The 25,827-nt window shown below is 51.1% G+C and overlaps 2 protein-coding genes across 6 annotated transcripts; one reads left to right on the top strand and one right to left on the bottom strand.

The window, feature by feature from the left end:
- The first annotated feature begins 1,922 nt into the window (after positions 1–1,922).
- LOC122365528 (extracellular tyrosine-protein kinase PKDCC-like) lies at positions 1,923–16,119 on the top strand. Its single transcript, XM_043336800.1, has 5 exons — positions 1,923–2,696; positions 2,986–3,345; positions 3,716–3,932; positions 6,214–6,390; positions 15,622–16,119. The coding sequence occupies exons 1-5, from the start codon at positions 2,181–2,183 to the stop codon at positions 15,714–15,716; spliced, it is 1,365 nt and encodes a 454-aa protein (XP_043192735.1). The 5' UTR covers positions 1,923–2,180; the 3' UTR covers positions 15,717–16,119.
- On the bottom strand, positions 16,035–25,827 carry LOC122365526 (U4/U6.U5 tri-snRNP-associated protein 1-like). Of its 5 annotated transcripts, none has more exons than XM_043336795.1 (13): positions 25,784–25,827; positions 23,888–24,421; positions 23,354–23,547; positions 22,767–23,015; positions 22,334–22,478; positions 21,991–22,163; positions 21,627–21,771; positions 21,107–21,219; positions 20,612–20,783; positions 19,901–20,166; positions 19,280–19,503; positions 18,794–19,006; positions 16,035–16,789 (listed from the first exon to the last, which is right to left on the bottom strand). In XM_043336795.1, exons 2-13 carry the CDS (start codon positions 24,402–24,404, stop codon positions 16,768–16,770), a joined length of 2,433 nt encoding a protein of 810 aa, XP_043192730.1. In that variant the 5' UTR covers positions 24,405–24,421; positions 25,784–25,827; the 3' UTR covers positions 16,035–16,767. The 5 variants fall into 5 exon arrangements, with proteins under 5 accessions (XP_043192730.1, XP_043192731.1, XP_043192733.1 ...); XM_043336796.1 differs by having other exon boundaries at positions 25,744–25,827; XM_043336798.1 differs by having other exon boundaries at positions 25,803–25,822.

Below are 25,827 nucleotides of genomic sequence, written 5' to 3' on the forward strand. Positions count from 1 at the left end.
GCACTCTACATTCAAATTGAGTAGGTACCTACTCACCTATCCCGGGGTTTACATCTGTGACAGCCCTCGGTGCATCTGCATTCTGCAGTGATGACACTGTTTCAGTGGGTACTGTTTCACGGATGCCGCTACCACGCTGCCTGGCTGCCAGAGCATTTTGTGAGCTGATGTCATAGGTTGTGGTAAAGTCACTGATCACTCAGTTTTGGAAATTGGAGCGTCCAAGTTTGTTGATATTTCCATGAAAACTGAATGTGCCATGTGTGCTAGCAGTGGCTATGAAACCCCAGTAAACATGCCGACGTCGGCCCGACGTCGGGCCGAGGCTCGGCCCGACGTCGGCCCAACGTCGGTTCAACCTCGGCCCGACATCGGCTGGACGTCGGATATGCCCGCATGTTCCGACGTCCAGCCGAAGTCCAGCCGACGTCGAGCCGACGTCGGGCCGAGATCGTTTGCCGAGGTTGACGAGATCGTTTGTCGTTGGACCGACGGGGCCGACGTCGGCATGTTTATTGGGACAACGCGCCAAAAATATCGACCGGCGGCGGGATTCGAGCCCCCCAGTCGCCGACGTCGGCATGTTGACTGGGACAACACGCCAAAAGCATCAGCCGGCGATGTGATTCGAACCCATGTCATTCGAACGCGAGGTTAGTGCGCTAACCAATACACCAGCGAGGTTAGTGCGCTAACCACTACACGGTGACTATTTATAGTCACCGTGCACTACACCACACAACCAGCTGACGACTATGGTTTGTTTTGTTGTGTTATGCCCTTTCGGTCTGACAAGACCATTTCAGAGCCGGAAGGATCATAGGATGGAGACATTGGTCTTCTTGGCGAGCACCCTGGGTCCAGTTCATATAGAGTCCCTGGTCCCATTGCTGTTACGTGACACTTATTGGAAAGGGCGACCCCACAATTGATTCATATAGCCACTCTTACACACCTGCACCAACGTTTCCCAAAGTGTCCCTTTGATAAGTGGCACTTTGGCAAAGTGACACTTGCCGACTGGCCTTTCTATATGAACTGGGCCCGGCCCTGGTGAGTTGCCGGGGCTGACAGGGGCGCGGGAACTACTTTCCGACTGGGGGGGGGGGGGGGGGAAGGGGCACACCATAATAGAGATTAACCTAGGGTACCCCCAAATCTAGTTTTCTCACCGGTTTTAGGCCACTTATTTTTCACCCCTCGGCTTTTTCAACAAAAAAAAAGAAAACATTTGCAAAAAAAAGTGTGGTATTCCGTCTCAAAGCTGTGGGGGCACCGCCCCCACGGCCCCAGAGTTGGGGGGGCAAGCTGCCCCCACTGCCCCCCCCCCCCCCCCGGCTCCCGCGCCTATGGCTGAGCCTGACCAAAGGATAGGCCGAGCAGCCCCCAAGCACTCACCAGTCACCGCACCCGGCTACGGGCGAGCTCGGCTTACGGGCAATCCCAAATGGGATAAAGTTTCCCGTCCAGTCCGGATCAGGGGGTTGCGGCGTGGAGGAAGATTTGAGTTTCCTGAGGATATTTTGAATACAGAAGCTCTTCATGAAACATGAAACATGTATTTTATATTATTTCAACGGTCAAAACAGCGGCCGATGTCGGTCCGACGTCGCCCCGACGTCGGCCCGACATTGGCTGGACCTCAGCAATTGATCTCGGTCCGACGTCGGCCCGACGTCGGCTGGACCTCGGCTGGACGTCGGAACATGCGGGCATATCCGACATCCAGCCGACGTCGTGCCGAGGTTGGACCGACGTCGGGCCGACGTCGGCATGCCGATGCCGAGTTGCCGACGTCACCCCGACGTCGGCCGACGTCGGGCCGACGTCGGCATGTTTATTGGGACACCACCCTGAGCTTGTTAAAATTGCCATGATTTGCATTCTAGCTTAGTAGGTACCTGGTGTTTTTTTTTTCATTTGGAGCTGATGCTGATTTTGAGAAAGTTTGCATTCTAGCATTACCATTTTAACCACTATCTTTTTCCAGGCAAATTTTGGAGCAGAATGATACTGTTTATTGCAGTTTTAGAGCATATGGAAGAGATATTGCTTTTTGTGGCGACCAGTTCAACATCTTTCAGTGATCTTCAAGCATCCTGAGTTAGCTGTTTGATGCTCCTCAATCGTCATCTTCTGGCCAGTGCAGTTGAGGGGAGCTCAGTGCAGCTGCAGGCACCATGGGCTGCCGGGTACAGCTGTCACGCTGTGTGCACGTGATACGCGTCTCGCACCTGACAGCCTTCGTGCTGGTTTACGTGCTCATCTTTCTGGTGGCGAATGTGGTGGTGCTGAAGGCCTACTGGGAGCAGCGGCAGCGCGAGCTGGAGGAGCAGCGCCAGTGGCGTCAGCTGGCCGCCCAGCCGGTGAGGAAGCCGCTCGGAGGCGCCGAGGCGTTCCTGCAGCGCCTGCAGAACTCGGTGCGCGGCAGCCGCCGGCCGGCGGTGTTCACGTGCGCCGACTTCCCCACGCTGGCCGTGGGCCGCCGGCTCGGCTTCGGCTGGAGCAAGGAGGTGTTCGAGGCGACGTACGGGGGCCGCTCGGCGGCCGTGAAGACGGTCAATGTGGAGGGCAGGGACATGCGGCTGTGCCGGGAGGCGGGCGCCAACTACACCGAGTGTTACCGGCGTACGGCCGACAAACTGTTCAGAGAGGTGAAGCTGCTGCACCAGCTCCGGCACCCGGCCATCGTGGAGGTGAGGGCTGGGTAAATCGGTGTTCTCTCATTCATTTTCATTTATTTTGTTACGACTCAATGGCTCTATTCAGTTTAAGCCTGTAACGCCAAATGGCCTCCGTCGCCGATTCGTCCTGAAACCCAAACCCAAACCCCAGTTTAAGCCTGTATGCATTACATTCATTTGTTCATTATCCCTGTCAGTATGTGCAGCTGTTATTGTCATTGGCTCAGACCCGGCACCCGTACGGGTTCTTTCGCTGCTCGCTGGTAACCGTCTCTAGCATTGACCCATCCACCGCCGGCAGCTGTACGGGTTCTGCCTGTCGCTGGGCCGCGGCGAGAACAGCGTCGTTGCCGTGGTAACGGAGCTCGGCGAGCCTCTCAGTCAGCTGGCGCTGCTGCAGCTGTCCTGGGAGCGGCGGCTGCGGCTGGCGCTCGACGCCGCCGGGCTGCTCGCCTACCTGGCCGTGTCGCCGCTCGGGCCGGCCGCGCTCTCCGACCTGCGCCTGGAGCAGTTCCTGCTCAGCGGCGGCCGGCTCAAGCTGACCGACCTGGACGACCTGCAGCTGGGCGAGCCGCGCTGCACCGGACCGGACGTGTGCCTGCTGCCGCCGCCCGCGGCCGCCTCCGCCGCACTGACTCGCTGCACGGCCGGCAGATGTCAGGTCAGACATGGCGCTCGGACGGGACGGGATATCGGCGCGCCCTTAAGTCCCAATAAATAAACAAACGGGACGGATATTTAGCAGACTGTGTAGTGTGACCTTTGTGTAGATTGTAGTGATATTCGACCACACTTGTCCCCTAAAAAAGAAAGTGGTGGTAAGTTCTTCCTTCTTTTTCGTTTTGTTTCGGGATTACGGGGTCTGTAACTGTTTTAGGTTTATCGAGACATTTTATTTCAGTTATTCAACCCGAAGCTCTCAGTTTCACTAGCTTGATATCGGACTTTCACCACCCAATGCTATTCTGTCCAGCGTGCCGTCATACTACATCTCTCCTCCCCTGTTCACCACCGTCCCCTCCCCATCACAGGGCTACAACGCGCGGCGGAACCAGGCGCTGGCCGGGGAGCGTCTGTTCGGCCCGCTGCTGCTGCAGGGGGTGCCCGCCCCGCTGAACGCCAGCGTCACTGCACTGCTGGCCTCGTGCTCGGCGGCCCAGCTGAGTCCGACGGAGCTGAGCGGGCGCGCCACGGAGCTGCTAAAGCTGTTCCAGAGGCACGGCTATGGTGTCACTGACACCGGCTCAGGTACGTGTAATTGGATACGAGTAATTACGGAGCGAGCGAAGCGAGCGTAGTCTTTCCTTAGATTAACGGAAATTTCTGAGTATGAGCGGCCGGCCGGCCGGCCGTGGTCACGCTTTTGCGAGGCTTATATCTCAGCAACCACTTGACCGATTTACACGCGGTAATTTTTGTAGGGTAGCTTCATTCCTTCTACCACGGAGGACAAACCATACAACAAGAAAACAATCACAAACACCTTGGAGTCATCTTTTCAACTGACAACCGTTTTCACGCGCATATAAACTCGATTATAAAAAAGGTCAACATTGCTTTGAGTCCACTTTACCCAATAGCCCGGATGACACCGAGAGAAGTCCTTAAACAAATTTACACAACATATATACTGCCACACTTCGACTACTGCGACGTGATATACGACGGACAAATAACAGTCACCGACGAAATCAGACTTGAAAGAACGCAAAACAGGGTAGCGAGACTAGTGACTGGTACAGACTTACGGACACCAACGGACGGACTCAGACGGGAACTAGGATGGACAAAAGTAAAGACCAGACGTACCAAACACAAACTCATATTCTACAAAAAACTCTTACACGAACAAGAAACAATGCCCACCTACATAACAACTATGCTTCCCGACCTTAGACAAAATGCAACAAACCGGACATTACGCAACTCAAACACTCATACATTACCAATCCATCGAACCCTATCCTTTAAAAGATCCTTCATCCCAGACACGACCAGACTATGGAACAACCTTCCCGAATCAATCCGCTCTCTTCCTACCCTCAAATCATTTAAAGCAGCTCTCGAGCAACACCTAGGCACTGAAAAACCACCTCCATATCTCGCCTTCGGAAGCCGAGAAGGCAATCGTTTACACACCCAACTACGCCTCAATATGTCCATCCTGAACGCTCACCAATATAAAATCAAAAAATGTCCCACTCCCCACTGCGCTTGCGGCTATCACTCAGAAGATACACCACACTTCATACTTAGATGCCCACTCTACCAACAACACCGAACACAGCTATTCACAATCATATCAACCACTCTAGGACACGAATTCACAACACTAGATCATCAAACACAGTTAGACACACTACTGTATGGTGAGGGCCTCGACACCGGCAGCGGCCTCAGAGTTGCCTCTGAGTTCCAAAAATTTATCTTCAGTACAAGACGGTTCAACAATTAAATCGTCCCCAGACCAGCCAGTGGCACAACAAAAAAGTAATCACTCGCATCAGTAATAACATCCATCATTAACACATCCGGTGGTGTTCTTTCCTTTCTGTTGTATGTGCTGTATGTTTTGTTCAAGCTCGACTTCAGCTTCGTTCGTTTTTTTTTTCTCAGGATAGGTGCCTTAATTTAAGCCGGTAGGCTTCTGCACCGATCCTTTGTGTCACTGATTTCTGATGTTTTCTATTTCTTACTTACTTCCCATGTGACGTAAAAAATATATGATGATGATGATGATGACCAAGTATTGGGCTATTCCCGATGCATGTGGGTGACCCCTTATGCATGTGCCACGTGCAAAACGAAGAGGTGTCACTTTTGTAATTGTTGCAATATCTCGGTAACTACTGGGCCGATTGCGCTGAAAGTTGGCATGTAGGTAGGCACTCACTAGGCAATGCATATCCATGTGCCAGAGTTGGGGTGCTGCTGCACGTGCGCACGTGCAGGGGTCGATTCCAGATCTCGAGAACGGCTGGACCGATGGCGCTCAAATTTGGTACATGGCTAAGGACCGGTTAGTAGGGTGCCGTGCAAAAGTCAGTTGGGACCCATTTTGCACGTGCGCACGTGCAGGGTGCCGCTTCCAGATCTCGAGAACGGCTGGACCGATTGTGCTCAAATTTGGCACATCGCTAGAGACCGGTTAGTAGGGTGCCGTGCACAAGTCAGCTGGAGGTACCCCCTCGAAATTTCGCACGTGCAAGGCTCACCCTCTCGCTCGCTCCGTTAATCGCCCCAAAAGGCGTTATACTGGTTGTACGAATGTGTCATATAATATGTCATATAGATAACACTGTCACACCGTACTGATCTGGTACTCTGCATCTGATTCTACAGCCGTGCTTCTGCCATGTGTTTCGTTTTTAACAGTGGACGATATTGTATAAAGCCCACACCTTCACCCTTTGCCGTTCTCTGCGATAGACGACGCGGGACCAATCCCACCTCTTGACCCTCCATCAGTATCAGCTGTGTAAGAGGTAACACCAAACGCTCCCCTAACTCTACTCGCCTCCATCCCCAGCCGTGTACGAGGCGGTACCGAACGCCACTCTGCCGGGCCACAACTACCGGTGCGCGCAGTCGTCGGAGCTGGGCCGCTGCTGGCTGTCGGTGTCCGGTCCGCGCGAGGCGTCGGCGCTCTGCTCGGCCGACCGGCGCTGCGAGGGATACGTGATCACTAATGTCACCACTTGGACCGGTGAGGGAACGGGGGGGGGGGGGTGAAATGGTCATGGGAAGGGCCAGTGGAGGTGACGGGACAGAGAGGCCCGTAACACTAACGGAATGTGCTGTAATGGAATCAGACTTGTGCCGGGACCAAAAATCAAGATCCAGGATCCTCAAGGTCCCACGGCAAATTCAATTTTTAGAATCCAAGGTTTCCAAGGTCCAACGGCAAATTCAATTTCTAGAATCCAAGGTTTCCAAGGTCCCACGGCAAATTCAATTTCTAGAATCAAGGTTTCCAAGGTCCCACGGCAAATTAAATTTCTAGAATCCAAGGTTTCCAAGGTCCCACGGCAAATTCAATTTCTAGAATCCAAGGTTTCCAAGGTCCCATAGCAAGTATACTTTGCAGGGTCCACAGTCCCCAAGGTCCCACGACAAGAATGCATTGCAGGATCAAAAGTCCCCAAGGTCCCACGACAAGAATGCATTGCAGGATCCACAGTCCCTAGGGTCCCACGACAAGTGTGAATTTCAGGATCCACAGTCCCCAAGGTCCCATGTGACAAGTACACACTTCAGAGTTCAGGGTCCACAGTCCTCAAGGTCCCACGGCAAGAATACATCTCAGGATCCAAAGTATTCAGGGTCCCACAACAAGAACTTAAACAAACTAACATTCTGATGAGCAGACTTACTTCTAAATATTCTGCCAATGGATGCCCAGCAACATTTAAAGGGGCAGAACCTACGCAAACCTGTGGACTGTGGTGGTTTTATCGTTAACCAACATAGGTAGGGGGAGCTTCAACACAAGTTAAAAATGAATCATAATATCAATCTCTCCTTCTTTAACCTGACAAATTCGTAAAAAAATATAGGTAGGTAATAGGTACCTTGCAATTTGTATTGTCATGTCCCTTTCAATTCAATCTTACCTTATCAGTAGGAATGTAGGATAGCACCTTACAGTTATTGAAGACAGACATTCAAGTATTCTTTCAGGCAATATAAAAAAAAACAGAAATAAAACCTACAGGCTTCATAGAAATGGAAAAGTTGAATTGGATAGGTATATGCTTTCGATTTTCTGCACGTTCAGACCAGCAGTTACATAATACCTAGGATAAAAAGTAAAATATGTTCTAAGTCTTGTTTGCGCGAGCGCTCACAGAAAAACTGATCGACTAAGCCAATAGAATTAGAGTATCAGCGAGCGCAAACCTTACTTACTGTTCATTCACATTAAATTGAAGGCTCTGAACAAAATTCCATCTGACAATTTTTTCGTCAGCCGGTTATTCGTCGGCAGATTTTCGTCTGACTTTTTCGTCTGACTTTTTCGTCTTGCATTTTTTCGTCTGTTCGAATTAATTTGGTGCATTTTTTGTCTGAGTATTTTTCTGTCCGGCATTTTTTCGTCTGGACGAGGCGGAAAATGTCCTTATGAAAATAATGCGCGGACTAAAAAATGCACAGACGAACAAATGCATAGACGAAAGGGCTCTCTCTATCGTCTGGAGGTTTCGAAAGATGCTCTCCAGAGATGGCGCTAGTAAGTTTGGCTGACATGACGTCATGCTTAAAAGTGATGGGTTTTGTGAGAGCAAATGTAATAATAGTTGAAAATTTTGTACTTTTGCTTAATTGAGAAAAAATAAATATACAATTGTTCAAAACAACGTTTTTCTCATTCATTCTTCATTGTTTCAAGAGGAATATAGACAGTTTAAATCTTTTTTCTTGACCGCAATTCGCACACGCACTAAATTAAAAGCTGGAGTTTTGTGCGTTCGTAAATTGTGATTTGAGAAAATAAGTTGTCAATAATCTTTTGCACTTTTGCTTTACAATCATTTTTCAATGCTGATAAATGCATAAATTATTCGAAAATAGGCATATCTTTGAAATATTATGATTTTCCACATGCAAATTTTTCCAAAAACTTGAACTACTTACAACTGACGAACGCATCCAATAATCTGGATGTCTTAGGATGAGTTCGTCATTTTTTCCCAAGGAAATACGATACAGTTTAAGCTACTTTACCGATTTATTAGGGTACTTTTGCCAATGAATTAATAAATAAATGACAACAATTAATCTCATTATCAACCATACTCGGAAGAATTTTCTTCGCATAAGCGCGAACACATCCGCGCTTTCATGAAAAGTAACGCCTGTAGATGTCAGGACTGTTGCTTTATGTTTCGCAAGGTGGCGCAGCGCGCAGGGTACCGACTACCGAGGCTGAGGTCTCCAGACTCTCCACCACGATTTAGCTTGGAAATGGCCAATGGGGAAGGTCTCACCCAAAAAACGGACGCCCTTTTACACAGCTGCATAACGAGAATGAATTATTGGCATAGCTGACCATACGTCCCCTCCCCCTCTCCGCCCCAGCTCAATTGGAAATATCGCCTATTTTCCTTAGTCAGTTATATTCTGACTAATTTCTCACTCTTCCCAGTAAACCTTAACATGCATGATGCAGATGTCCACTGCGTAAGTCGTGTGCTTGCGTAAGTGTGCCAACTATATAGTGCTGCCTACACTCTACAGTGCGTACTGCTTCCACCATTGTCGTTATAATTGGTGATTCTCAGGTCAAAAGTTACACAGTGGTCTCCTCAGAGAACAATCGTTTCAACAAATTAACGATTCAAACCGTTGCATTCTACTTACCGGGTGTTGCAGCTAAATTGGGACAAAGTTCGTAACCTAATCACAATTTTGTTATTTGGAGGATATGGCTGAAAATTTGACATGATACTATTTCAACAATGCTCTTTCACGTGCTAATATTTTTGATGCACGAAAACCGATAACAGTCATGGAGGAACAGCGTAGATGTACAGTTGCTGAATTAGTTCGCGCTGGACAAAGCGCGAAAGAGATCGTTATCGCAACAGGATACCCGAAGTCTACGGTATATCGCACTGTCGCTACTATGGACGGTGGAGGAGATGTCAGTAGACGTCCCCATGCGCCGCGAAGTGACCGCAAACGGAATCCTCGGTTTCTCGCGGGCTTGAAAAGGTCTATTGAGGCCAAACCAGGTGTCTCAATGCGTAAGCTAGCGCGAGACCGAAGGGTGAGCAAAAGCACCATTAGCAGGGCTGTCAAGGAGAACCTCGGGATGAGGTCGTATAGTAGGAAACGGCAGAACCTTCTGACGGAGCGTCTAAAAGCGTTACGGAAGGAGAGGGTCCCGATGGTTCTGAACCAGCTCAAGAACCATGGAGGAGACGTGAGAGTCTTTGTGGACGAAAAGAAGTTTGTGGTAGACGAAGTTGCCAACCGCCGGAACTCAAGAGTCATCGCCTCGAACCCCGGTGATGTTCCACCAGTGATGATAAGCAAAAATCCAGCCTCTGTGATGGTGTTCGGAGCCGTCGCGAGCGACGGTCGCGTCATGCCCCCTCACTTCATACCTGCTGGAGAAAGAATCGGCGCAGAGGAGTATCTGGCCATCCTAGAAGAAGTGCTTTTGCCCTGGATGGCGAAGTACTACGACCTGAAGAAAGTCACACTTGTACAGGACTCGGCTCCAGCTCATGCTTCCCGGAGGGTGCAGGATTTCCTTAGTCGGAAGATCCCTCTGTATGTCCCAAAGGATACGTGGCCTCCAAACTCACCCGACCTAAATCCGTGCGACTTTTGGATGTGGAGCGCGATTGAGGAGAGGTCCAACGCACGTGCCCATGACAGCATCTCGAGCCTCAAGAAGTCCATCAAGAAGGCAGCCAGCAGCATCGATCCTATGGAGGCTCAGCGCGCGTGCGGCGCGTTCCGACGCCGCCTGGAGATGGTGAAGGAGGCTCATGGTGGCCACATTGAGTGAGAGGGTAGAGAACATGTGCGTCAATACACGTTCAAAGTTTGAAAGCTCTGTCTCTTCATTCTACTGAGTTATGCCACTTTAAGTGTAAGCGGGAAAAATTCCCAATTTAGCTGCAACACCCTGTATATTCCGGTCAGTTCTGCTACTAAACGATTCCGGCAAAACACTCTTTAGCATGGGTGTCGATTTGTATACTTTTGGGGGTGCTGCAGCACCCCCAATGCTCAAATGAGCACCCCCAATGGTTTTCCGGGCACCCCCAATGATTTTGTCCCTCAATAACTCCCACTAACTCTGCTTGAGGAAAATAATTGTTCTGCAGTCTTTCACTACAAAAAAATAAAACAATTACGCAATTTACAAGGCATGAAATAAAGATGTAAAGAAAAGAAAAGTTAGTTTTAAGAAGAAGGGCGAAAAAAGACGTTAAATTGCAAAGACACTTGTGTGGGTCCGTCGTACACGGGTGTCGGACTCTTAGAGCTGCTGGTGCGTACCCTTTACAAGCCGGCAGGGGGCTCCAGAGACCGGCGACGGGCCCTCAGGGGCCGGCAAAGGGCCATCAGAGGCCGGTGGTACCTTCAGAAATCCTGTGGAGTCGTCTTTAGAGACCGGAACGGACTCAGACGCCGATGGGGCCCTCAGAGTCGCCGGTGTGGGGCCTTCAAATGTCACCGGTGGCAGGGTGGCCGTCACATGCGCACTAGTGGGGCCTTCAGAAGCTACGATGCTGGGCCCTCAGAGCCGCCGATATAGGGCCTTAAGAGGCACTAGTGTGGGGCCCTCAGATATGGCAATGTGGGGCCCTCGGACTGGAGGCGCCGGTGTGGGGGCTTCGCAGTCGCCGGTGACGGCCCTCACAGGCGCCGTTGTGGGGGCTCTCAGAGACACTGGTTTAGGGCCATCACAGGCGCGCGTGGGGCCCTCAGAACTGCTGTTACGGAACGGACCCTTCATAGGCCGACAAAAAGATATCAAGAGGTCACCGGTGCCTTCAGGAGCCTTGTGGGGTTCTCAGAGACTGGCATGGTGCGCTCAGACGCCGCTGGGACCCTCCGAGTCACCTGTGTCAGCCGTCAGGGTCGCTGGTAACTGACAATGGCCCTCAGAACCGCCCATGTAGGGTTTTAAAGGCATTGGTGTAGGGCCTCAGAGTTAGGGGTGTGGGGCCCTCAGGGACGCCGGTGTGGCGCTCAGGGGCGCCGGTGAGGGCTCTTACAGTCGCCGTTATATGGGCCCTCAGAGAAATGGGTGTGCGGGGCCATTATAGGCGGGTGTGCAGCTCCTAGAGCTGGCCCCCTATAGGCCGGTTAAGACCCCCAGAGGCCGGCAAGTGGCCCTCAGAGGCTGGCTTGGGGCCCTTATGGAGATCTTAATGTTGGTACTTGTGGGCCCATGAGGTGTTCTTACGAGCCCTGTGGGGCCCTTCTGAGTCTAAATATAGCCAACGTGGACCCTCAGCGGCCAATTGGCGCCGCAGGGCCCCTCAGGCCCGAATAACCCGATGGGCCCCTGAACCTGATGGGGGGGGGGGGGAATCCCGTGATTATCAGTACCTTATGGGGATACCCAACCATGCCTTGCACGGTTGTGCCCCATGGCAAAGCTGCAATCTTTCACCCGGTGCAGGGGTTGAGCACCCCCAACTATTTTGAAAAATCGACACCCCTGCTCTTTAGGTTATGTATTACCGAACCATCACACAAAATTCGCCCAATCAATGGTCACTGGTCAGTTATTACTGCTGAGCTGAACCGTCATACGCTATACATATAGCCTATTGCAGTCAATATTTTCAGAACGATACCGACTGACGGAACACAACGTATTCGCGGATTCGTACAAACGTTGGCACCCAGGTGGCCTGTCAGCAGCCGCACAAATTGAGACGGTACACCGTAAAGTCCACACAGGCACAAGCACAGGGATACAAATTCTCAAAATCCAAACTTATTCCAATACTGGTCAAATACTAATAGGCATAAAGTTTTGAGGTTTTCTCATGTTCATTCTTCTTTCAACACACGCGGCAGACTGCAGCAGAACATCTCACAGAGCTGCGCTGGATGCAGTCATGAGCTGGGACACGGTTTGTGACCAATGACCGATCGGGGGTGCCAGCCTCCTCCCGGCACGCGATGCACTGGCCGCCGCGCAGTCGATGTCGGGGCACCGCCGGCATTCGCCGATAGGGTTCCATCCGATTCGGTGTATTGGTGGCAGCCCGAACAGTGACCCACGCGAAGCTGGTGGACGTCGATGGCCGATGAGCGATGCCCTTCCGCGACCGGCGGTGGCAGTCGGTCCCACATCAAGAACAGATACCAGTCATGCGGTCAGTCGGCGACGGCGCGGTCGCGAGCCGATCTGATGGTCGCGCGGTGGGCGTTGCCGACGTCCACCGGGACCGTCGACTGGGGGAGCGCGGCCGCCTCTTGGCCGCCGCCTCTCGTCGGCGCGCTCGTTGCGCTGTGGGACGGCATCCACTGCAAGTCGTTCACTGTGAAGCGGTCGTTTGACCGGGCCTGGCAGGCGGGGAAAGCGGGCCTCAGATGAAGTAAAACCATCCCTCAGGCCAGCTTGAGCTGGCTCTCCACCTCACCATGTCAGATAAGCGGACACCCTCGTGATCATCGCAGCGATGATTGTCAATTGGTGTGTCATTATGGGGGAGGATGCCAGCCTCCTTTGCAAGATAGTCTGCCTTTAATATAGTGCAGCCCGACCCATTGCCTGTGGCAGCAGACTGGGCTTGATAATGCAGTGCAGGACACACCAAACGTAAGCGGCCATCTTGTACCCCCTGTGCAGTAAGGCTGACTCAAGAGCCCAGAGTTGCCCTTCCCCCCACCATTCTGTGCACGTGATAACTGGATGGGACATGCCATGGTCAGCATCTGTTCAAAAGCTGCCCTAAGCATGTAAAGCTCCACTGGCATGCTCGAGCATGGTCACAGACAGTTCTCACTTCCCAGTTGAACCTCCAATGGAAACCCATCACAAAGTAGAGATCAGGGCGCCTCTCACACTGCAGCACACTCAACGACTGAGGCACCATCTCATCACTTGCAGGTGGTTCTTGCCAGGAGCAATGCCAGCCACGCACATCAGGTGATAACAGCAGTGTATGTACAACTGCAATCTACAAGCATCCATGTTCTTTCTGGTTTTCTCCTGTTGAGATCCACTGCCATGCAATATGCATGAACTTGATGGGCTTTTGTTGCGCTCCTCCCATGTGCAGACATGTTTCTGCTGAAACAAAGCAAAGCAAATGTGATTAATAATGGCCCTGTTTCACCATCCAGACACTGTGTGCACTGGTAGCTACGGCATACCATAGCATCACTCAAATGACGTTGCATGTGATCTCTTAGTTTATGATGAATCACATTTGGAACAGAGTGAGAGGTTCTGAAAAACCGTACCAAGAACAGAGGTTTGAGTTCAAATACTGCTAGCATGCTGCTGGTGCTGGTACCGCAGCGTGCTAGCGTTCTGGGATGCTGTCATAGCTTAGCGTCACAGTGAAGTTTGTTGACACTGCCATGGAAACCCAATGCTCTGACACACGCAGCACACTGCAGTGCTCTCACTCTGCCGTGAAACACCATCCATGAACGTTGGTTGCATGACCAGGATCGGAGCAGTGTGGCAGACAGTGATTTTAATTTTAATTGCACTTCCTAGAGATTAACAAGTTGTTGGTGAAATTGCTATTCATTATTCCTATTACCCATTGTCTAAATTTCACATTTCAAGACAGCATCAGCATGTACATGTTATATAAAATAAGGTTTAGACTTCAGGTGGTCCCGGGTTCAGCTATTATGTAGAACAAGGGCAAAAAATTGTCAAAAAAAATATTTAAAAAAAATACCTGCCTTCATCAACACCTCATCTAATCACATATCTCAATACAATCAAACACAGATGGGTTAAACAACACAAGCCCTAACCGTTTGAATAACAATGCAATATTTTGCAACCGCTGCACCATTACTGTCACGTACGCTATCCCTAGATTGGTTGCTGGTAAGTAGTGGTTGTCGTCATCAACTCGTCATGCAGCAGCTGATTGGGATGGGCGGGGCCTATTTTTATCCAGACGATAGAGAGAGCCGACGAAAGTCTGCGGACGAAAATCTGCAGACGAAAAATTGTCCGACGAAAACCTGCTAAACGAAAAAGTTGAACTGTCATGGAATGATTGCTTATATTGCTCATTGCTCAATGGTGATTTGATGAATTGCAAAACAAATAAGTTTGACACTTACTTGGTCAGTGGGTAGCTTCCAAGTAGCTTCAAGCCCGGCATATCACAACCCAGAAAATATGTGAGGTGAGATTAGAAAAGAACTTTCCAAACCACCACTGTCCACTGTTTGACAGTTTCATAATCCATAACATTGATAATGTAAAAAGCTACCAGGTCTCTTGTTCCAGTTCTGCCTCACAACCATGGCAATGATTTTGCTCTCTATATATGTCTACACAGTCTGGTTCGTTTTCTCTTCGTGTAGCTATCTAGCCCCTGGCAGCTGGTCGCTCAACCATAGATATTTATTGAAGTGCTTACAGACAAAACCTAGTGCAGGGTCCTTAGTGGCCCATGTGCAACATAAACCTCATGGTCCAGCTTCCAGGATTCTTGAGGTCCCTCAACAAAATGGTGGTGTAGGTCCAGACCGTTCTCCTAAGATCCCATGACAAATAATAAAACTGGTACTGAAGGTAGGCATTCTGCAGGGTCTTGCAGCATACCAAAATTTTGAGGTCCTAACCCCTGGGTTTCCATGGTTTTATGGCATATGAAATATTGAGGTCCTGGGTTTCTAAGGTCTCATGTCACATGAAATGTTGATGTCCTGGGATTCCAAGGTCTCACGGCATATGCAAATGTTGAGGTCCTGGGATTCCAAGGTCTCGCGACATATGCAAATGTTGAGGTCCTGGGATTCCAAGGTCTTGCGGCATATGGATGTTTTAAGGTCCTGGGATTCCAAGGTCTCGCGGCATATGGATGTTTTAAGGTCCTGGGTTTCCAAGGTCTCGCGACAAAAATGACAATGCAAGGTCCAGGATCCATCAAGGTCCCAGACCTTGGACTCTGCGAACCCTGGATCTCGGATCTTTTTGGGACCTTGGCACAAGTCTGAATGGAATGTGCTCTGTAGTAAGTCTAGATACCTGGGGAGCTGGGGGTATTGGAATATTGTTAGCTAGTTGAGGTTCCCAGTTGTGCGGTAGTAAATGTAGCGATCTGATTGCCTTCACTCATGATCTGATGCTCATCGGGTTGACTCAAACACATTATTTAGTGGCCCATGATGCATCCACCAAGACAGCTGAAATCGCCATGGCACAGTGCAGTCTTTCACTGGCCATATGCTGAATGATCATCTGGTTCCCTCACAGGTCGCCTGATGACCCACTTCAAGACACGGATCGTGACCGGAGAGGTAGTGCCCGAGTTCAACTCGACGCTCTATATTCGGCAGTCGGTGAGGTGACGCCCCTGCCTGCCATCTCGTGACAAATATTCAGACCTGAACTGTGCCAAACGGACACGCCGGCCTTGCGGCTGAATCCTGTGCCAGGCGACTCTTCCGCAGCCTGTGCATCGTGGGTGATATTGCATTCAGCCGTGGCTCGGCTCAGTTTTGTAAATAAGTGAGATTTATGTAGCTTTATGGCAGCTGTTAGGCCGTATAACGCCAGTTACAGGGTTTGTGTGATACTGATGGTACTCCTTTAGTGTATTCAGACGTCGCCTTTACGCTAACCAGACAAGGTCGGGGCTGGTTTATATTTTTAGATTTACACCAGTGTTCATATCCAGTATGTGTATGAAGTGTAACCCTCATCTGACACAAATATGTAGCGATGACGTCAATAAAGTGACACTGAACATCAGCAATACGCTGCGCTTACTGCACGTGCATGACTGCCACCCAGGGGTCCGGTGAGGGCACTGCAATCAGCACAGTAATGTCGCGCGTCCGCAGCCGCGCGATCGAAAACGCCAGCCGCCATAGTCCTTCAGTGTATGAGTGGGCGGCACGCATGGGCGCGGCAACACGGTGCTCAATACAAAACACAGCATATCTCGCGCCATGATCCTACAGCACGGCCCGCTGATATCCTGCTAAGACTGCGGTGGACAGTAGCCGCTCGCAGTATTAGCGACAATAGGCCGTGCTTCAAGGATAGGCCCTGTTGTGGCCCTCGTCCGAGTGCGGTGGAGAGTTCGCCCCATGTTATAGGGGGCGACGCAGCTCCGGATGATCGCACGACTCCTATCGCATGGGTCGCGTCATAACAGCTCTCTGCGACCGCGTCATCCCCTCCAGACAGCCGCGTCGAGGGACAGCACCCCGCGTCTGGAGACTGCCCTGGGGACTGATCCGTTTCCAGCACGATAGCGGGTTGGAACGGACTCCTCGGTGCTTGAAGTAACCATCCTTCAGACGGTCGGTGAGATGGACGTCGATCCCACGGCGCGCGGCTGTTCTGATCGACGAGTCCGCTAGCGTTCTGGAGACGCAGCGGGACTCCCTATATTCAGTGCTTCGCTACTTGTGACCTGAAACAGAACAGGAATCTGGTTATTTTTTTTTTGTATTTGTATTTCTTGCATACCATCAACAGGTCCGAAAACCCAATAATAGACGGAGTCAGACATATAAAAACAATAAATACGACACACATTGTTAAAATTCACACTGTATGGCGAACGAACACAGACACACACTTCATAAAACGAGAGCGCCTTCCAAAAATGTCCGCTCCAGGAGTCACCTGGTACAGGCTATTAATCCGACGTGGTAGACGGCAAAACAATCCATCTTTGATGGTGCCTACTCTGGCGGCTGGGACATTCAGACAGGGCTGCGCGCGAGTTGCCCTGGCTGGGACAGCAAGTCCGAAGCTGCCCAGGATTTCCACGGAGTCAACACGGCCCCCGAAGACGCCATGTAGGAAGGCGAGGTCGTGTTGCGCCAGGCGCTGTTTGATAGTTAGAACGGCGAAGTGGAGCAATAGCTGTGCGTAGTCAAATGAGTTAGAAGGGCGATTAGAGTTAACAGCTAGCCAGATTAAAAACTTATGCTGGACCCTGTCCAGTCGCGCCATGTGAGTTACTGCGGCGCCCGACCAAATAACGCTGCCAAACTCCAAAACAGAACGAACGTGAGCGTTAAAGGCCGTAATAAGGGGAGCTGGCTCGAACCTGCGCCCTGTCCGCGCACGTGAGGTTTGGAGCGATCGCAGGTAAGTTCCCAAGGCACGATTCGCCCTCCCGACGACGTCATCGATGTGAGAAGCAAAGTTCAATTTTGAGTCCAGAATAACGCCTAAATCACGCATCTCAGATACGCGATCCAGGGTGACATTGCCAATGGAGTATGACGTCAGGACAGGCTTTTTGCGCAGAGTAAAGGTAATAAACTTGCATTTTGCTGGGTTAAGTTTTAGTTTCCAAACGGTGGACCAAGAAGATAGGATGTCTAAATCGGCCTGAAGGGTGGCAGCATCGTCGGAAGAGCGAATCCGCCTCAGCAGCTTCACGTCATCAGCGTACATCAGGCATGTCGATGAGATAGAGGACGGAACATCATTGCAAAATAACACAAACAAGATCGGGCCACAGATACTGCCCTCCGGCACCCCCGACCCAACCGGCACCCAACTGGACGCCGTCCCGCACAGCACCACGCGCTGCTCTCTCCCACATAGGTAGGACTCAAACCACCTCAGGGCAGCTCCAGACAGATTGTAGGAATGATGAAGTTTGTGAAGAAGGAGAGAATGGTTGACGCTGGTGAAAGCTGAGGAGTAATCCGTGTAGATAACATCTGTCTGGAGGCCATCGGCAATTGAGTCCCACAGCTGCTTAACGAGGCAGGCAAGGTTAGTAGTACAGGAGCGGCGCGGGAGGAAGCCGTGCTGGGCCGGAGAGATGAGACATGGACCATCAACTGGTCACACGTTACGCGTTCTAAAATTTTTGAGCAAATGGGTAGAAGCGATATTGGTCGATAGTTAAGCGGATCTTTTCGGCTGCCTTTCTTGTGTACCGGTGTGACGTGCGCGCGTTTCCAAGCTGAAGGAAATTTGCCCTGTTCGAATGATAGACGGCAAATTTTGGTCAGAGGGATCGAAAACTCTTCAGCGCACTCTTTTAAGATGCGGGCACTAAGGCCGTCTGGCCCACACGCCTTGTGGACGCTTTGGGTCATCAATAAGTTAAGAACGGTGTCGTGATTGACCGAAAATCTGCTAAGAACGTCAATGTGGTACGATGTGACATCCGGAAAACTATCGACCGTACCGTCGGAGAATTTTGAGGCAAAGACCCGACTGAAACCATCTCATACTAAGATGGTATACTAAGTTAACCATCTCATACTAAGAAAGAGAAACGAATTGATGCAAAAAAGCGTCTAACACTATCTAGGCGCTACTTGCCCGTAATACGCTCGATGCATTCCACTTTTAGAAGTTTGTGACCCACCTGATCCTACCTCCAACAGCTAACCATGCTACACCTCACAGACCTCGTCCCCGTCCCCTGCGCCCAGCCACTGACCCTGAGGAGCCACTGCCGAGCAGTTTCGCGCCGCTGAGCACCACGTAGGGCGACTGCAGCTCCTTCTGCTTCTCCTGCAGCCGGGAGAGCGTGTTCAGCGGTGTGTCCGTCGAGTTCATCTGCGCCATCAGCAAGCTCTCCTGGATCTTCTTCTCACGCTTCTCGGTCTTCATCTTGCCGGAACCCTTGCCGTGGAACTTGTGCGATAGGTATCTGTAAAGAACGGAGGGAATCGGTCAGAGCCAGAGGGGGTACACTCGTTAAACGTTCAGTTGTTTATCGATCACCATATTTCAGACGGTAGAAAATTATCCGAGAAGAATGCTAAAAATCACGACATCGATAATAAATCCACATTTATCAACAAAAGCAGGTAAATTCGTAGGTCAGTCACCAATCCATATCCTGTTATCTACAGCTCCTCTTCGAAGCCCCCAAACTACGGGATGCCATAACCTCGCTAACCCATCCGTCATCCTCACCCACCTGAAAGCCTCCTTGGAGCTGAGTAGACGACCCTGGTCGTCGATATACTCCAGTTTGACCTCCGGTTTGTAGTTGGCCTTATCCTTGAACTCCGTGACCGGTCCGCCGCCGCCGCCGCCGTACCCGCCGCCGCCCCGGCCGCGCCGGTCGTCATCCATAGCGCTCTTGTCCTCGATGGAGTAGTTCTGAGCCCGCAGGTGGGCCAGCACCTGCTGACTGGCGCCCTGGGACGCACGAAGGAGCGCGTTGGTCAGATGGGCGGGACGGCGGGTGGCGTTATGTCCAAGCCGGACTGACATTGCGGTGTGGGAACGTGATATTTGAACAGCTAGTGTTAAAGTCCTGTATTTCAGCAATCTAAAAACAACGCATCAGCAGAACAAGAATGCTGAATGATCTATTTTGGTGGAGTATAGAGTAACAAATCCTGGAAGCAGCAAAAATTAACCATCGATGGCAAGCAATCATGTAACAGAGGCAAGATCCCGATAGCACGCAGCTGTTGTAAAATTCCTACCTTAATAATTCGTACAAAACAGAAGCTAGTACATATTGGGAGAGGGGGTCCTAACATCCCCATCCACACAACGGCAGCCTCTTCCGCAGCACCCACTCTCTCACCTTTTTCCCGCTCTCCTCCTGGTCGACATATCCCTTTTTCATGGCCAGTTTGAGCGCGCCGGCCAGTCCGGCGCCGACCTCTGGCTCCGCCTCCAGGATGGCCGACCTCTCGGCGGCCTCCCGCTCGGTGGGCGCGGCCGTCTCGTCTGGCCCCACCTCCTCCCAGACTCCCCCGTCGGCGGCGCGTGCCAGGTCCGAGCGGCGCCGCTCCTCCGCCAGCTCCCGCTCCAGACTGGCGATCTCCTCCGCCTCCTCGTCTCGGTTACCTGCGCAGGGGAACACGCAGATAGAAAGGTGAGGGTTGTACCCGAGGAGGCACGCGGCTGGATTGGGGCAGGGGCGCATCAGTAGAGAACATTTTACGGCTAGGCGCATAGTGCTTTATAAACTGGCGAAGTTTCTAGCATAAAATGACATTAAGACTTGAAAGTGTTGGAACGTCAAGTAATAAAATGATTTCATGGACGACAGCTGCATTGTATGATACATCTCTGCTGCATATTTACTCGTAAATTTAGGCAATTGCACAATCAATGTCAATGCCAATGTAAAATACTTAAAAAGACGCTGTCAAAGAGAAGAAATCCAAGCCTACCTAAACAGCGTATGCGACGAACTGATTTCCGCTCTCCAAAAACATCGAATGAAATGCCATCAAAGCTGCACGCTCTCCACACAGAGCCTCCACCGGCTGTCCATTGCATTCCTCACCTGACATGCCGTATGTAGGAATATCTCCCAGGGAGCGGCAGAACTCAGCCGTCGAGTTGAGCACGATACTCTGAGTGACGGACGCATCGGCGGCCTCCTTCTCACGGAGCTTGGCAGCGAGCTCCGCCAGACGTCGCTCCGTCGACCTCGTCGCGCCAGACGACTCCGACTCCTAAGACGATAGAGTCGGAGTCAACAACAGTCAGTAGAGTAAGGATACATTCACCCTTGCCAAACACAAAGTTTATTGAAAAACGTGCGTTTGCTCCCCTACAAAGACCCGCGGCCAGGATGCCTTAGCGACAAGGCATTCGCTAAGGCATCCTATTCACTAAAGCCATTCAACTGAACATTCCCCAGGTCAAGACGACCTAGTTACTTAATACTTAGACCAAACAACAAGCTAAATTCAGTCAGATCACTGCTGTGCTGACTAGCCTGCCTTCCAGTGACATCAAGACGCCGTCCAAGTTTCAACTCTGACTCCGTCCCCACCTGCGCCTGCGCGTCCTGATTGAGTCGTCGGGAGCGCTCGATGGCGCGGCTCAGCTCGGTGTCAGCCTCCTCGTCTTCCAGTTTGACACCGCTCAGGTCATCGGTCACTGGAGCTGAGGAGAGAGGGAGGGGGGGGGGGGGTGTTAGTCGGAGAGAGGGAACGGGAGGTGGTACACGCGGGATTGCAGGGCGGTGAATGAATCGGACCGGTGACATAGCAACGAGATCGGCCTCTCACGAAGAACAAAAATGCAATACACATGATCATGATGGAAACCATGAAATATTCATAAGCAAGCTAAAAGAAGCACGAGCACAAACAAGGCAGGAAACAAAGCAGGAAATTAATGTTAACATTATAAGGACCATAAACAGGGCAACACACTATAAACAATCTACATCTAATAGCAGAATAAGTTATAATCCTTAGCAGTCTGCCAGAAAACCGAGCTTCACCATCAAGACTACACCTCCTTCACTAACTCAGTGCTCCGCCGGCCGTCCCCTCCTGCCCACCCACCGGTGTCGTCAGTGACGGCCGCCTCTCCGTCGCTGTCGGCGGGCTCGCGCTTCACCCGCGAGCCGAGGTGGGCCGACGGGTCGTCATCGGCCAGCGGCAGCAGGTCGTCCGCCTTTAGAATACCCTTCTTACGCACCTTGCGTACCTGACAATAGGAGGAAAGGGCGGTGTTAGAGTGTGCACTATCGATGCGGACGCTGAAACTAGGGCCAGGGAAGAAAAGCAGAAACCAGACACTGGAGGGAAAGAACCTTTGGGGGAGGAGAGCCAAGCCAAAGAAAGAACAGAGTTGGAAGATATTTTGGTGGAATGCCTACGAAAGAAGAAAGTCAGACGACCAAAGTGACAAAGTGACACCACTGACCTTTTTCTTGACCTTCTTGAATGAGGCCATCTCTGCTTCTGTGTAGAACTCTGACGCGATCTTGGGTGCCGGCATGTCCAGGGACTGCATGGCCTGCTGCTTCATCTTCTGCTTTAACTTCTCCTTGACAACAGCCGCCTGGTTGACAGCGGCAGAGGCCTGGCCGGCCGCACCTGTCGAGAGTAAACGATACGTTGAGGGATCGCAACATTTAAAGAAAAAGTACCGTGTAAGCTACACCCGACTTGACGATACGTCGTTTTCTGTCTCATCGCATTATCTGTCGTCTCTAAACACAGACAGTATGGAACAGCTGCGACACATTCTTTCCGCTCGTGCTTACCGATAACAAAGGAGGACTTTTTCTCTCCGTCCAGCTGTTCGTCGTACTGGCTGAGCAGCGACTTGGGCCGGTAGTTGCCCTGCTCGTCCCATTCGTCCTGGTCGTCGGGACGGTAGCCCGGCTTCTGGCGCCGGATGGCCACGTTCTGTCGCAGAATCGAGGACATCGAACGGTCAGGGCAGAGAGTCGAACATCTGATCGCTCTAAATACCCCTAGGTAACATAATGAGTCGGAAGTAGCTAAGTAGGAAGTAGAGCGTCCTCGCTGTGAGATCAAAGACTGTGAGATTCAGCTGATTAATTGGCATAAGCATGAGTCACTTTGCAATGAAACGATCCATTGTTACACAGAAATCGAGCAACAGACTATCCTCAGCACATCAAACACTGAACAGATCCCTCATACAATTAAACTCTCCTAACAGTGGCCCACCTTCTCATGCCGCTCGTCGTCCACCATATTGACGTTGACCAGCACGTCCGACTCGTCCTCATCCAGCACAGCCTTGTCCTTTATCGTCAGCACCACGTCACGTCCTTCGACAAACTGGTCGGCCTGGTGCTCCACCGTCAGGCCGCGCAGGTCGCCGGCCGAGTAGGCCGCGGCGCGCGACTCGCTCGTGTCGGCGGCCACCAGGTCTCCCACGCCGAACTCGGCGTCTAGGTCGTCCAACAGCGCCGCCTGGCGAACGTGAGGGGGCGGTGTCAGCGTGAGGGGCAATGGAATCGCAGGACACTCATGGACATGGTAATTGGTGGGCGATTAGTTTCGCGTTTCCAAAATTGAATTGTATGCGCTGCAAATGAAATGGGGCATTGTGAAAATAAAAAAACGCTGTAACAGATGCACACCGTAACACTTGGAGCTAGTATCTACAAGTTGGAACGTTTACTTTGTCTCTCATGTAAAATACACCAACTACCAGACAATCGAACTAGGTACGCACTATGATCAAGAGAAACAGAATATCAGCAGATCAGAACCGTGATGAATCCCAACAGGGGCGTGTATCAACTGACCCGTTTGGAGGCCATCTCCTTCTCCTTCTGCAGCTGACGCGACTTTGTCACCCAGGCGGAGGCCGACTCATCATCATCATCCGAGTCGCCCAGTCCGCGAACGCGGGTCATCCGCGCCTCGATGGCACGTGCTTCGCGCCGCGACGCCAACTTCTCACGCAGCTTCTCCGTTTTCTTTTTATCTCCGATGTGCTCTGTCGGGAATAAAACATGACGGTGATGACCTCAACAGAGGAATGGGGCAGTGACAGCCCAGTAATTGCACGTGAGACTTCACCCAAAAAGGTGATTCCAAATGCGTTCAATGAATAATGCCGATGTAGACGGTTGACCTTGTCCTAAGTCTGTGCGGCCCATACTCCCATTCAGTTGATTTTGTAAGTGATAAAGAGGTATCTCGGTTATCAGCAAATCAAACAAAGGGATCTGGGTTGATGCACCTATTAAGAAAAAAATTACCATACTGCAACTAATGCTGACATTTTCAGACACCGAGTAGTTTGTATGAATGTATACCAGCCAAATCACACCCACCTGGCTTTTTGTGAATAGCGTATGTGTCCGAGGAGCCCATTCTGGGCCCTTCAGCGCTCCCCTCGCCTCCATCGCCCGTTCCCTTCACCGGTTTCACATCGAGCGGTCTCAGACCGAGCTCGGCTCGCAGCCGGTTCGTCTCCTCAATGGAGAGGGACGACTCACCGCCACCGCCGCCCTCACCACCGCCGGCCGGAGGTGAGGAGCGCAGGCGGGGCGGCGGCGGCGCGGCCGGCGCGCCCTCCGCGCGCAGCTGCGGGGGCGGCGGCGCCAGCGGCGGCGAGGCCGAGCTGCGGCTCAGCTTGGGCGGCGGCGGCGCGGCGAACGGCGGGCTGTCGTCCACCTCATGGCGCCGCTTCCGGTCCGACTTGTGCTTTTTGTGTTTGCGCCGGTGGCGGCGCTCAGAGTCGCCGTGCTCCGGACTGGCGGAGCCCGAGCGGCTCCTGTGCCGGCGCCTCTCCCTGTCACGGTCACGGTCACGATCGCGGTCCTTCTTCTTTTTCTTTTCATGACCCATAGCTTCCTGTGTTTACTCTGAAATATAAGCAGAAAAACAACATTATGGTACCCATTTAGCATTGCATTACCTTGTTGGTAAAACAATTACCTATAAGAAACAATAAGTAATTATTGTGCCTACTGCCTTATAACTCTGATAGCAGCACAAGTTTTTGAGGCAGCTGTCTGCATCAATTGCTGGTTTTATATTAGCTAACATTGTTCTCCTGATACATTGGTATATGTGAGGATAAAAGCTGAGTGGTAGGTTGTAGGTTGGTAGGTTGTAGGTTGGTAGGTTGTAGGTTGGTAGGTTGGTAGGTTGGTAGGTTGTAGGTTGGTAGGTTGGTAGGTTGGTAGGTTGGTAGGTTGGTAGGTTGTAGGTTGGTAGGTTGTAGGTTGTAGGTTGGTTAGTTTGGTAGGTTGTAAGTTGGTAGGTTGTAGGTTGATAGGTTGTAGGTTGGTAGATTGTAGGTTGGTAGGTTGGTAGGTTGTAGGTTGGTAGGTTGGTAGGTTGGTAGGTTGGTAGATTGTAGGTTGGTAGGTTGGTAGGTTGTAGGTTGGTAGGTTGTAGGTTGGTAGGTTGTAGGTTGGTAGGTTGTAGGTTGGTAGATTGTAGGTTGGTATGTTGTAGGTTGGTACTTGGTTGGTTGGTAGGTTGTAGGTTAGCAGGCTGTTGGTTGGTAGGCTGTAGGTTGGTTCATTGGTAGGTTGTAGGTTGGTAGGCTGTTGGTTGGTAGGCTGTAGGTTGGTACATTGGTAGGTTGTAGGTTGGTGGGTTGTAGAAATGTAGGTTGGTAGGCTGTAAAGATGTAGGTTGTGGGTTGGTAGGTTGTAAAGCAGGCTAGTAGGTAAGGTTAGGTCAGGTTATATTATGTTTATCTCCGGGTATCAGTATAGCGCTTTTCCTTGGTTGGAAAACCTTTGTGTATTCAATGTCTGTTCTGCTAATATGGAACTTTGACCCTTCTAACAATACCTATCATAAACAGAGCAAACTAAACAAGCCCCAGGTTTGATGTCTCTCAACAAAGATTCTACGTCAAAGATTCTACGTGACGTAGTCCGGCCAGACTACAACATCTATAGGAAAAATGGACACGCTTATATAATTCATTGGCCTGCAGAATTCAGCAAACCTGTGGTCAATGGCATGGTCAGATATGTTATTCTGAAAAATGGATTTCCTACAAACTGCAAAATTAAAATGCAGATACTGCAGCACCACGACCCTGATGACCCAAGGGACAAGGGCATGGGCAACGCTAGCTAGTAGCTGGGCTACATAACTTTGAAACTGATACCTATTTCAACACTGACACCGCTACCTATTGTCCTTTAGATCGCCTTGGTCTCACCAGCAGCCTATCTTGAGCCCATATATCTTCCCAAAAGCACCTTATCCGACTCCGACAACCTGAACCGACAGAAACGTTTTGTTC

Source organism: Amphibalanus amphitrite, unplaced genomic scaffold (genome assembly GCF_019059575.1).
Source record: "Amphibalanus amphitrite isolate SeventyFive unplaced genomic scaffold, NRLGWU_Aamphi_draft 000746F_arrow, whole genome shotgun sequence".
NCBI lineage: Eukaryota > Metazoa > Arthropoda > Thecostraca > Balanomorpha > Balanidae > Amphibalanus > Amphibalanus amphitrite.